Consider the following 12,000-nt stretch of genomic DNA (forward strand, 5'->3'; position numbering starts at 1 on the left):
TACACTATTCTTTTTCTCCTTTTTGGGTCTTCAGTTAAATAAATATATATGACCTTTTAACTCTTTCCTTTTATGATTCTTAACCTTTCTTGTATTTTCTGTTGTTTTATTTCCCTGTGTTCTGAGTAATTATTTCTGATCAGTCTTCTAGTTCACTCATCTCTTCTTAAAACTGTCCATTAAAATTTTTAATTTTCTTTCTTTGTGGGGGAGGGAAGGTTGAAATTCTTTTTGGTTCTTTTTAAATATGCAGCGTTACTTTTAATCTTTTTAAACATTCTCTGCAGATATTTTTAAGCCTGTCTTTAATTTCTTGTGTTTGCACAGTAAGGATTTTTTTTTTTTCTTTTGTATTCTGTATCTAACAACCCAGTATCTGAATGTCTTTGGCCTCTTTCTATTGCAGTTTTTGATTCTGTTGCTTCTCATGTATGGTGACTTGTTTCCTTGTATGCTGTTATCTGTTGTCTCCCCCAAAACCAGCAGTACGAATAATTTGAGATCTTGGATGAAGATATCTTCCTCCAGAGAAGATTCACGTTTGTTTTCCCAGGCTTCTAGAGGCACCACTAGTCTTAGACCACTTTAAATTTATACCTGTGTGCCAGTCAGGTGATATGTATTTGTAAAATCAAATCCTGTTTGTGTCTGCTTCTCCCCTTAACCTTTGGGGTCCCAACTTAATGTAGGGAGGAAATGCGTCAGGCTTCGCACCTTGGACAGGCTCAGACTATGGTAGCTCTCTCCGTTTTCCTCCAGAACTGTTAAAACCATTGTTAACATTTGCCCAGATCAAATGGTATCCTTAGGGAAAATGCCTCTACTATACAAGCCTCTCTGAATTCTAGCTTTTCTTTGGTTTTGGTCTGTTTGTTCCTTATTATGTGATTAGCTCTTCAGTGCCATTAAGATTTTCTTTTTAGTGTTTGGTGTGGTAATTTGGGTTGTTTTCAGCAGAAGTGTTTGAATAATCTAACCTACAGGGAATAGGTACAGAGTAGTTGTTTTTTTTCTGTATTTAAAATTCATTTGTGGTTATCTTTTTTGCAACTAGAACTCTATGTTTCATAGGGGTTTTTGTGAGCATTTCTTTTACTTTTTAATTTTTAACATCAGGTCCTTTCAGAACCATTATGCCAGTGAAACTTTAAAAGACATTCTTTATTGATTCCTGCTCTGTTACCTATTGATAATATGCAATAAAGCTTCTATTTGTGTGGAGAAAACAAGAGACCAGTTGTAGTACTTTAGAATTTTCATGGATAGGCATGACTTAACATTTTTTTTTAACTAACAATATAAGAGGCTATGTAAGTAAGCCAAATTCATATGAAACTTAGGATTTCCTGAAGTATGTTCCAGGCAAAAATCTTACTGCAGTACCTTTTACAATGGTTGGTTAAGAACTCATGCTCTAGAGTCAACATCTGGTGTGGTCAGCCAGCTCTTCCCCCCACCCCCCGCCCCCCCACCCCCGCCTTGATGCCCTTGCACTATAAGTACCCAGAGAAAGGGATTGCACTCTTTTGTTCGTCATAGTATCTACAGTGCCTAGCACACAGTATATGTTCATTAATACTCGAGAATGGCTGAATAAAAATTACTTAGGGATCATGTATCATAAAGGTTGACAGTGTGATTCTAAAGTCAGACAGACCTTGGTTTGAATTCTGATTCCTCGATTTACTAGCTGTGTGTTCCCTAGCAGATTAATTAAGCTTTCCAACTCTAAGCTTCAGTGCCCTCATCTGTCAAATGGGGTAATGGTTGCATTTTATGGGCTATTTTGAGGATTAATGAGAAAACGCATGTGAAATACCTGGCACAGTGTTGGTACATATTAAGCTCCAGTAAATGTAAGCTATTATTCTGTAAGCTTCAGATCACTTAGTTATAAAATTGGCAATGTAGTACTGACTTCACAGAATAGTTAGAAGTAGTAAATGAACTTATGAACATACGTTACTGAATGTAGCACTTAGTAAGACTCAAATAAAGGATTGCTGCTGTTAGAGTTAGTGGCAATGTTTATAGTAACTTATGAAAATGGATGTTTTATAGTTTCAATTTGTCTTTTATGTAATTGATTCAGTCTAATGGTTTTTCAGTTTAACTGATTACCTCCAACATTGGGCCTTTTTTTGAAAAAATGAAATTGACTTTTTATACATAATGTCTATGTTTTTATCAGGTTAGATTTGGTGTTTAAGTCTCTTACAAAATAATCATGGGGTATTAACTATAGTTAACATGACTTTGGAACAAGAGCAACTTTAAAAGTATAACTGATAGATCCCTACTGTAAATGGAGATAAAGGTCAAATTCTGTAATAACAAGCTCCACAGAGTATAGAGATTTGTTATTATACTGGATATTGTTGAGAAAGCTAGGTATTACATTTAAAGCTAGCAGTGGCTGTATATAAAGGTGACAGCCTGGAATTTACCATTAAAGTTCATCCGAAGAGGATGATGACTAAAACAAATAAAAGATAGCTTTGAAGCCTTTGCTTTTACACTTAATTTACCATAGTGGTTACCTCTGCTGCTAATACATTTACCCCTACTATTACTAGCTACATTTTTTGTAGCTAGTAATGCTACGACGTCTATGCATTTGCCAGAATAATTTACATTAACTTCTTCTTTATCGTTTGAAAGAATTTCTGCATGAAGTAGTATTAACACTATATTACAGGTGAGGAAACTGAGACTTAAGCCAAAAGAACTTGGCTGTAGTCACCCAGCTTATAAGTCAAAATAAGTCTCATTCTAAGAGACAATTCTTAACCACCATACTGTATTGCCTTCCTAACAAAACTCAGTGCTTATTTTCCGATAACATTAATTATGTGAATTTATTTATTGTTTGCTATCCGCTGGGGATAAAAAGAAAGGAGGGCTCTTCTTTTCAAGGATCTGAAAGTTTGAGGAGTCAATTAGTGAATAACTATTAAGCAGAAATATTCTTTTAAAGAGTCATGATGTACTGTCCCCAAACAGGAAACAACCTAAATGTCATCCATCAACTGGTGAATTGGTTAACAAGTTCTAGTGCATTCATAAAATAGAATAGGACTCAGCAGTAAAAAGGAACAAATTACTTATACATGCGGCAACATGAATGAATGACTCTCAAAAGTATTATGCCAAGTAAGAGAAGCCAGACTCAAAAGGCAGCATACTGTATGATTCCATCATATGACAAAGGCCAAACTACAGAGTAAGAAATTATGCCAGTCATTGCCAGGAATTCGAGGTGGGTGAGGGAATCGGCCACAAAGGGGCACTTTAGAACTTTTTGGCATGAAAGGAACATTCCCTATCTTGATTTTCAGGCGGTTATGCAACTGTAAAGTTTTGCCAAAAATCAAAAAACCGTATAATTACAAAGGGTGACTAATACTGCGTGTAAAATGTACCCCAATACAAATACATGAAAAGATCCTCAGCATCACTAATCATCAGGGAAATGCAAATTAAAATCGCAGGAGATACCACCTCAAAAAAAGAGTCATGATGACTGGCTTTGTTACCCAGTTGCCCCGTTCAGCCCTTTAAATGGAAGTAGAGTAGGATGTGAGGCCACTAATTGACAAGAACTCTGCCTCTGCCCTTTGTCCTCCCAGGTGGACATCACAAATTGGAGGTGGAACCTGGAGTAGGAAAACATGAGCAGATCATAAATTTAGGCTAGGTAGAAAGATTCTGAGTTTCCTGACTAGGAGAATTTTGAACTTTATGAGATTCTTTGAGCATTTAACTTTTCAAGTCTCGTCTTTTTTTTTCCTTCTCTTGCCCTGTTGGGGGTTGTCTTGGGGAGACATTTTTTAATGTTAGGAAACTGGTAATGCTTAGGAGAAAATAAACCTCTGATTGGCTGTTTGAAATTTATTCCAGGTTTTGCACCCAATTCCAAAGTGTGTATGTGTAAGCAGTTCTCTGGAACACCAGCCGAGAGTCCTACAGTTTAACTTAGTTTTAACATTCTCCACCCAGAGACAGTGTCAAGTTCCTCAGTTTAAGGTCTCAGTCCCACAAGACTGCTACCCTCTGCTTCAGATGCCAGTCTGAATCCAGGTTGTGACCAGTGAGTGCTTTTGACCAACTGGCTATAGATCAGAAGTTCCCACAACCCCCTCCTTGGCTTAGATTAGTTTGCTGGGATAGCTCACAGAACTCAGGAAAACTAGTTTATTCACTAGATTACTGGTTTATTACAAAGGATATTAGAGCGTACGAATCCACAGCCAGAAGAAAAGATACATAAAGAAGAAGCTTGTCTTCCCAGGAGTCTGGGGCCTGACATGGCGGAAGCGTTGTGGTTCTCCCATCTGGAAGCTCCTCAAACCTCTTCCTTTTGGGTTTATATGGAGGCTTCATAACGCAGGCACAGTTGATTAAATCTTTGACCATTGGTACTTCATTTTTGGTGGGGAAGATTATAGTATTTTTTTTTCAATTACAGTTGACATTCAATATTAGTTTCTGGTGTACAGCATAGTGGTTAGACATTTATATAAATGAGGTGATCCCCCTGATAAGTCTGGTATCCACCTGACCATACATAGTTATTGCAGTATTATTGACTATATTCCCTATGCTGTACTTTATATCCTCATGACTTTTGTGACTACCAATTAATTTGTATTTCTCAATGCCTTCACTTTTTTCACCCAGCTCCAAACCCCCTTCCCATCTGGCACCCATCAGTTTGTTCTCTGTGTCAATCAGTCTGTTTCTGTTTTGTTTGTTCATTTGCTTTGGTGATTGATTTAACCTCCAGCCCCTCTCCCCTCCCCAGAAATCAGAATGAGACTGGTCCCCTGGTAATCTGCCCCTACTTTCCTAAAATCACTGCATTAACATAACAAAAGATGCCTTTATGGGTTTCATCACTTAGGAAATTCAGAGTTTAAGAGCTCTGCGCCAGAAATTGGGACAAAGACCAAATATCTATTTATTATAAAATCATAATATCAAAGTTTTGGGCTCAGGAAAAATAAATGGTTAACTAAATTTCATGTTTCTAACCAAGTCTGTAAAGTTTAAAAAGAGTTTGAAAATTTTATCAGATAATGCCATTTTCCAGAATTTGCCTCTAGACTATTTCTCAGGTATTGAACAAATATGGTTAACAAAATAGGGGAGAATAAGAAAGCTCATATTGGCTCCTAACATAGCCACAAGGAGGGAATTGCCAACTGTAAGAGAAGAAGCACTGTAGGAAGGTTACCCTCAATATATTAGGAGTTCAGTCCCTCAGGTGATAAGATTTTATCCTTCAGGTATTTTTCTGTAAAATATTTTTGTATAAGTGTATTTATGAACATGGCTTGTAACTATATTTGAATAAGCGAAGAAATCATGAAACTTGCAGATAGGCTTTTATTTATTTGAATATAGAATGGCACCTCTCTTTAGATTGTAAAAAAATATAAATGGTTTTATAATTAGTCATCATGAGTTTTTGCAGGTAGGTCTTAGGAAATCTTCAGCTAAAGAAATGTGCAAATTTTTCTCTGTTATTTTAAGAATAACATAATGGCTATTTTATCTTTTTCATTATAGCCTTTGAATCTGCGAGACAGCAGCCTTCTCAAAATGTTACTACTAAAAATTATTCAGAGGTAAGAAAAAAAGTTTTATAGTTGTATTTTAATAATTTATGTTTTATGCGTTATGAATTATCTAATTGATCTGAAAGTAAATAGAGAAAGAAAAAGTGTGGAACATTAAAGCTGGAGAGAACTTTACTGATATCTAGATAGAGCTTCTAGGATTTTGGAGGTATGGAGTGGGGTGGAGTTTCTCTTTTTAAAATAATGGATTAGATCACATGATTAGAAATCCATAACTGTATATACCTGGCAATATTTTTGAGGATAACAGTGTTGAACCAAAAGGGCCCGTGCATAGAATACTAATATTGAAGATGGGAGTTCAATGCTTATAGAGGTTTTATTTATGACTGGCTTCCTTTTATTACATAGATTTTCATAATACTCTGGCTTGTGTCTTAATGGCTGAAGCTGGACTCAAGAAACTAAAAGATTGAAGTCTAAGGACCTCTGCATTCAGCTCTAGATATAACATAGACCTCTGCTCCTGTTTTGGATTCCAAAAAGAGCTTAATAAGGACTTGACTCTCCTGTTACCTCACTTGCAGAACCCATGTGTCTTAACTCCCAAGCCAGTACCCTTCCCTCGGTGTTAGGGTTTCTCAGCAGCAGCACTATTGACATTTTATACCAGATAAGTATTTGTTGTGAAGGATTGTCCTGTGCATTGTAGGATGTTTAGCAACATCCTGTCCTCTACCCACTAGATGCTAGTAGCACCATCCTAGTTCTGACAATCAAAAAACGTCTCCAGACATTTCCAAATGTTTCTGGAATGGGAGTGGGAGTTAAAACTCATTCCTAGTTGGGAATCATCGTTTTATATTATACTGCCCCAGCAGCGTTTTCTCAAATTTTATCTTCTTGATTTCCCAAGTATGTGACACAATTGACCATTCCCATTTTGAGAAAATTTCTTCTTTGTCCTGATTCTAATACTGTTCTTTAATCTCTCTTAATTTAATCTTCCCTTTTTTCTCTTTTCTTCCTATTGTTCACTCACATGTGAGTGTACTCATACTAATAATGATTATCCTGACTCCATTTCATTATTTCTGATTAACTCTTGCCTGCTTAACTCTAATTAAGATCATATCTGCAAACAAAATTAATACCATGTTTACAAGGTAGCTTCCCTTCTGAATTTTTCTATCTTCAGGTAAGAAAGAACACAAATTCAAAGAGAACAGATCATGCCAAACTAACTTTTTTTCATCTTTTGATTGAGGTTACACAGTGGTAGATTAGGGGAATGTTGAATGCATTTGATTCCTTAAAGGCATATACAATAATCTTCTGATAGTTTTATGTATAAAATACAGGAATATTGTCTAGATTCATAGCTGTTCTGTACAACTGCTTTTAATGACTTGATTAATAAATAGTTCACTGTCAACCAGGAGGGGGTGACAAGTGCTGTTTTTTCAGTATTTTGTCCTTGGCTTTATCAATTAGATGAAGAAGCAAATGTGTGTATTGTCAAGATAATATGTAGAAGAATAGGTAGCATTTTCAATTTTAGAGTCAGGAATCACAAATATATATACTGGTGCTTAAAACCAACAAATGATATTTAACATGTATAAATGTAACAGAAAGATAGACACACAATACTTCCTACACAGTACCTCACCTAAAATTAGAGATGGAACACCGATGATCTAACTCATGAGAACCCCAGAAAATCACGGGACACTTCTTATACACAACCCTATGCAAATCAGTCGCCAGTCTAACTGCATGTACATTTAGGTACCCAGGCTGCATTGGAGGCCTAGAGAAAAGTGAGATCTCACATGTTGTATTAAAATCCTACTTCTGAATGAAGAGTGATATTGGCAGGAAGCTAGGCTGAGCTTTAGTTTAAATAGATGCTGCTTACATGGTTTCTGCCTCCTTTTTGTGACTTTTGTTTATTTATTTATTTTTGGTATATTAAAAAAAAAACTCAGATTCAGTTATTTAATTCATTTTTATTTAAATGTTCTATTTCTGTAAAAACTACTTGTTATTTTGTCTTTTTACTCCCTTAGGTGATTGAGGTAGATGAATCAGATATGGAAGAAGACATCTTTCCTACTACTTCCAAACAAGATCAAAAGTAAGTACAGTGACTTCCTGTAAAAAGAAACATTAGAAAAAATTAAAAATTATCCAGAATTCTGCTTCAACATCCTTCTATGCCTCAGATGTTTAGCAGGTTTATTTTCAACTAGTCAAGTCAAGTATGTAGAGAAGTGGAAAACAGACCAAGAAGTGGAAAGTAGACCAAGTACTACTTCAGAGAATCAATGCAGCATAAATAATTACAAATATTTTCATTGAAAATTTAAATAACCTGTAATTCATTTTCTTTTGTCTTTATTACCTGATGATTTTCTTGATGGAGTACTATGTTATTTTCAATTAACAGAAGATAGTTTTGTGGTTTGTTAGTACTTGATTTCAGCTTCTCTTCATCATCATATTTTTATATGCTAAATTATACAGGGTGCTAAAAAGAAGATTATATTGATATTCTCTGCCTTCTGAGTACTTACATGCTTTTTATATCCTTTTATGTTTTTGTCTATTACTTTGTGGCTTGTCTTGATTCATTATTGCCATTTTCTTTTCTGTATTAACATTTTAGATGAATACTGCTTAACTAAAGCTCAGTTAATGAAAATTTCTACTTAAGAAAATAATCAGGCACTTTTTTTCATACTTATTTTCTGTGTGAGCATTATATTAGGTCTGATGGGGGACATAATAAATGTTTTAAAATGGTTACTGCCTTCAGGCAACATAAATTATAATGGAAAAGAGAGATGAACACATTTCAATCCATTAAGGGATGATTGGATCAGTATATAATTATGTGTGAAATTTTGTGATACAAACTAGGTATGGGTGTTTATAGGCCCTCAGAAAAAGGAGCAAGAAGTATGGGCTCTCTCATAGAAGAAAAAGCTTTATACCTGTAGTTAAATTTACCTGAGATTTTAAAGATAGGAATTATTTTGATTAACGGGTAGAGAGTGACAGTCGAGAGAAATGACATGAGCAGAAGTTATAGAAATAAGGATGAGACTGAGGGGCAAGTGCTATCTCATTGTTTCTCAAACTTTTTTTATGGTCTCAACCTTTTTCATTACCCAAGGATAAAAATTAAATTTGATTTAAATTAAAATGACTTAAATTTAATTTAGAAAGTAAATACTAAAGGATGAAATTTTGTTGGGTAAGATCAAGCTCGGGAGTGCCAAAAACCATTGTAATATCTTAAGATTTTTCACCCACCCCACCCTGTTTTTTGTTCCTTGGGTATGATATTGACCCCCATTGAGAATATATACTTTATATGAATTAAGAGTCTGTGTTGGAAAAATTGGTAAATATAGTTCCATATTCAGGTAAACATTAGGAGCTGGAGAAAGAAAAATGAAAGAAATATCTCCTTCGTCCCAGGAATTTATACTTTAATGGTATGCTGATCACAGCACTAACAATCCACCAAGATAAATGTTTTATTTGAGTGTGGTGAAAACTAAGGGAAGTGCCACTGTTTTTAGGATAGGTCATTGAAGGGTTTACAAAGAAACTAGGTAACATTTGAGCTGATGATCAACAGATGTGTAAGAACGCTGGCAGGATATCAGTGCAGCAACAAAGAGTAAGGTCACAGGCCACGGATATCTGCTTTGAAAGGATGATCAGGGAAAGCCTCTGAGGAGATTACATTTAAGCTGAAATGTTATTAAGACAGGCTTGACCTTGCACAAATCCAGAAAAAGCCCTTGCAGAGTTTCCTGAGGAAGAAACAAGTGTGCCGCAGTTTAGGAGCCAGCGAATAAAGTGAGAAAAAGGGGTGGTTTGATGAGATGAGAATAGAAAGAAGTCGGAGCACATCTTGAAGCAGGGACAGGTTAGCAGAATAAGAAATTTGGACTTCATTATAAACGCAGAGGGAAGCCAAGGAAAGATTTTGAGAGAGTAGTGGCACCATCTGATTTACATTTATAAGGATCCCTGTGGTGCAGGAGGACAGGAATGGGACAGGCTGACCCGAAAGGTGCTGTAAATAGGTAGTCCAGGTGAAAGAGACAATGGAGACTTGCACCAGAGTGGTAGCTGGGAAATGGAGAGAATCAACTGTTTCAAGATACGTTTTCAGGCAGACATGGCAGAAATTGAGGATGGATTGAGTATTTGAAGTGAGGGAGAATGAGGGGATGGGATCATGGTTGATTGTCAGGTTTCCTGCTTGAGCACTTAGATAGTGCCGTACCTTGAGAAAGACATACAGGAAGAGAAACTGTTTTTTTTTAGAGAGTAATAGGCAGATAAAAGTTCTGCTTTCGATGTGAAATGTTCGAGATGCCTGTTAATTTTACATGAAGGGAGGTTTTAGGTGATTGGTGAGTCCAGAGCTCAGTTAAGAGAGTTGAATGATGCCTAAATTTACTTCTCAACAGCATGTAACTGACACTTAAAGCCATCGGAATGGATCAATCACCTGGAAAGAGAAGGTGGAGAGAAAAGATGGCTTACATTCTGATCCTTGTGTTTCATCTTTTAGAGCTTAGGTGAAGTAGGAAAGGCAACAAGAATGACAAGAGAAAAACCTGAGAGAGTACAGAGTTGCTGAAGTCAATGCTGGCCTTTGTAAAAGGAGTGAAAAATACCAAGATGAGCTCAGGCGTAGATCAATTTGTATAGTTGTGGCAGGTAGTTTGAAGATAATTGAGGCCATTAACTCATATGAAGATTTGCTTGACTTTCTGAGGCTTGAGTTCCATGTTTTAAACAGGACTCCTTTGGTTCCAGCTGATAGAAACTTAATTCAAATGTCCTTAGAGAAAAGATTTATTGGAAGAATATCAGGATATCTCAATCCATCGATAGAAAACAGTCCCTTTTTAAGTACTTGTTTGGTGGTTCTTGTCTTTATAAATTAGAAAACACGCAAACAGAAGCAGTTTTAGCTTTTTTGTTTTTGTTTTTGTTTTTCAGTAAGCCTCAGTAGTTGAGAGGAAAATAGAAGTTCAGCTTCAATGGGGTCCTTATTTTTTGTTATTGGAACTAATGAAAATACTATTTTTTGTATGTTTGACATATTTCTTTAATATCCTTAAATATATCTTGATTTATTAGCATTTTGGGATATCTACTTTTTAATAGAATAAATGTCCTTTGACTTCTTATTTACTCATTAGGTAATAAAAATAACTAAATTATTTAAAACTCTTATCTGTCAGGTACCGTTCTGAGCCTTTACATATAGATCATCTTGTTTGGGGTTCACAACCACCCCACGAGGTTAAACATAGTATATATAACTGTATTATCCCCATTTTGCCTTTGAAGACAGTGAGGAGGGTGGTTTAAGTAACTTGCCTAAGGTCACCTAACCAGTCACACAGCCAGGCAGTCTGCTTCACTCTGTCTCTGCTGTTGCTTCTTAATATAACAGATTAAGTTCTCGGACCATTGTGCAAGCAGTAAGAATCATTTACATGATGAGAGGCAATTTAGGAATTAACATTTTGGCAAGAAATCTGATTCAGCCTTGGCAGATTTGTGCTTCTGATGACAGCATCTGAATAACACAAATTAGGCTCTTTTTTTTTTTAAAGAGTTATTTAGTAATGGCAGGATTTCTATGGCTATTTCACTTATAATTTAAAGTATTTAAGCCCTACCACTTACTAGGTATGGTCCTTGTTGCAAGTTTTTTAACTTTTCTGTTCTTTAGTGTCCCTCATTGTAAAATAAACATAACATTTGCCTCAAAGTGTTGTTGTGAGGCTTAAATGAGGTAACATTTGTAAAATGCTAAGTATAGGGCCTGGCACATGGTAACAGCTATTTAAGTGCTTATTAAATAAATTAAGTAACAGGCTAGGGAAATAGAACAAGAGTGGTAGGGAGATTGAAATGCACTAATATTCCTGGCAGTTAAGTTTTAAAAGGAAAAACTTACAGCTGTAAAACTTCCTTCTGCCAGATGGGCAATGGAAAGCCTACTTTTCCCTGGAAAAATTGTTCCAAACTCTACCCTTGCTGTACTGGAAATAAGAGGACCCTTCCAGATTTGAGATTGCTGACAGATAATTATCACCTCTGCTTAAAGCAGCAAACGAGAGAAGGCCTGGCTCCATCTGGCCAGGTGAATGAGGAGAGACAGAGGATTCTATCACACTTTGCAGTGGGGGGAACTAATGTTTTGGGGGTACCTTTTCTGTGTCAGGCACAGCCTAAGGCCAATTTAACATGTTTTTTTTTATGCTTATAACACTGATAACGCTGACTTATTCGCTGAATATCTCCAGATAGGAATTTTCACTTATGGCTCTAAATTATATCTGAACAAAAATCGTGAAAACTTACAGTTCCT

General features: G+C 35.9%; 1 protein-coding gene across 4 annotated transcripts in view; it reads left to right on the top strand.

The window, feature by feature from the left end:
- MRE11 (MRE11 homolog, double strand break repair nuclease) overlaps window positions 1–12,000 on the top strand; it is a 62,344-nt gene that overhangs the window by 39,010 nt on the left and 11,334 nt on the right. For all 4 annotated transcript variants that reach the window (XM_036220382.1, XM_016158694.2, XM_016158698.2 and 1 more), the window contains exons 17-18: window positions 5,572–5,630; window positions 7,655–7,722. In XM_036220382.1, the coding sequence (XP_036076275.1) occupies window positions 5,572–5,630; window positions 7,655–7,722 (127 nt within the window). The remainder of the gene's footprint in view (window positions 1–5,571; window positions 5,631–7,654; window positions 7,723–12,000) is intronic.

This window comes from Rousettus aegyptiacus, unplaced genomic scaffold, assembly GCF_014176215.1.
Source record: "Rousettus aegyptiacus isolate mRouAeg1 unplaced genomic scaffold, mRouAeg1.p scaffold_m13_p_5, whole genome shotgun sequence".
NCBI lineage: Eukaryota > Metazoa > Chordata > Mammalia > Chiroptera > Pteropodidae > Rousettus > Rousettus aegyptiacus.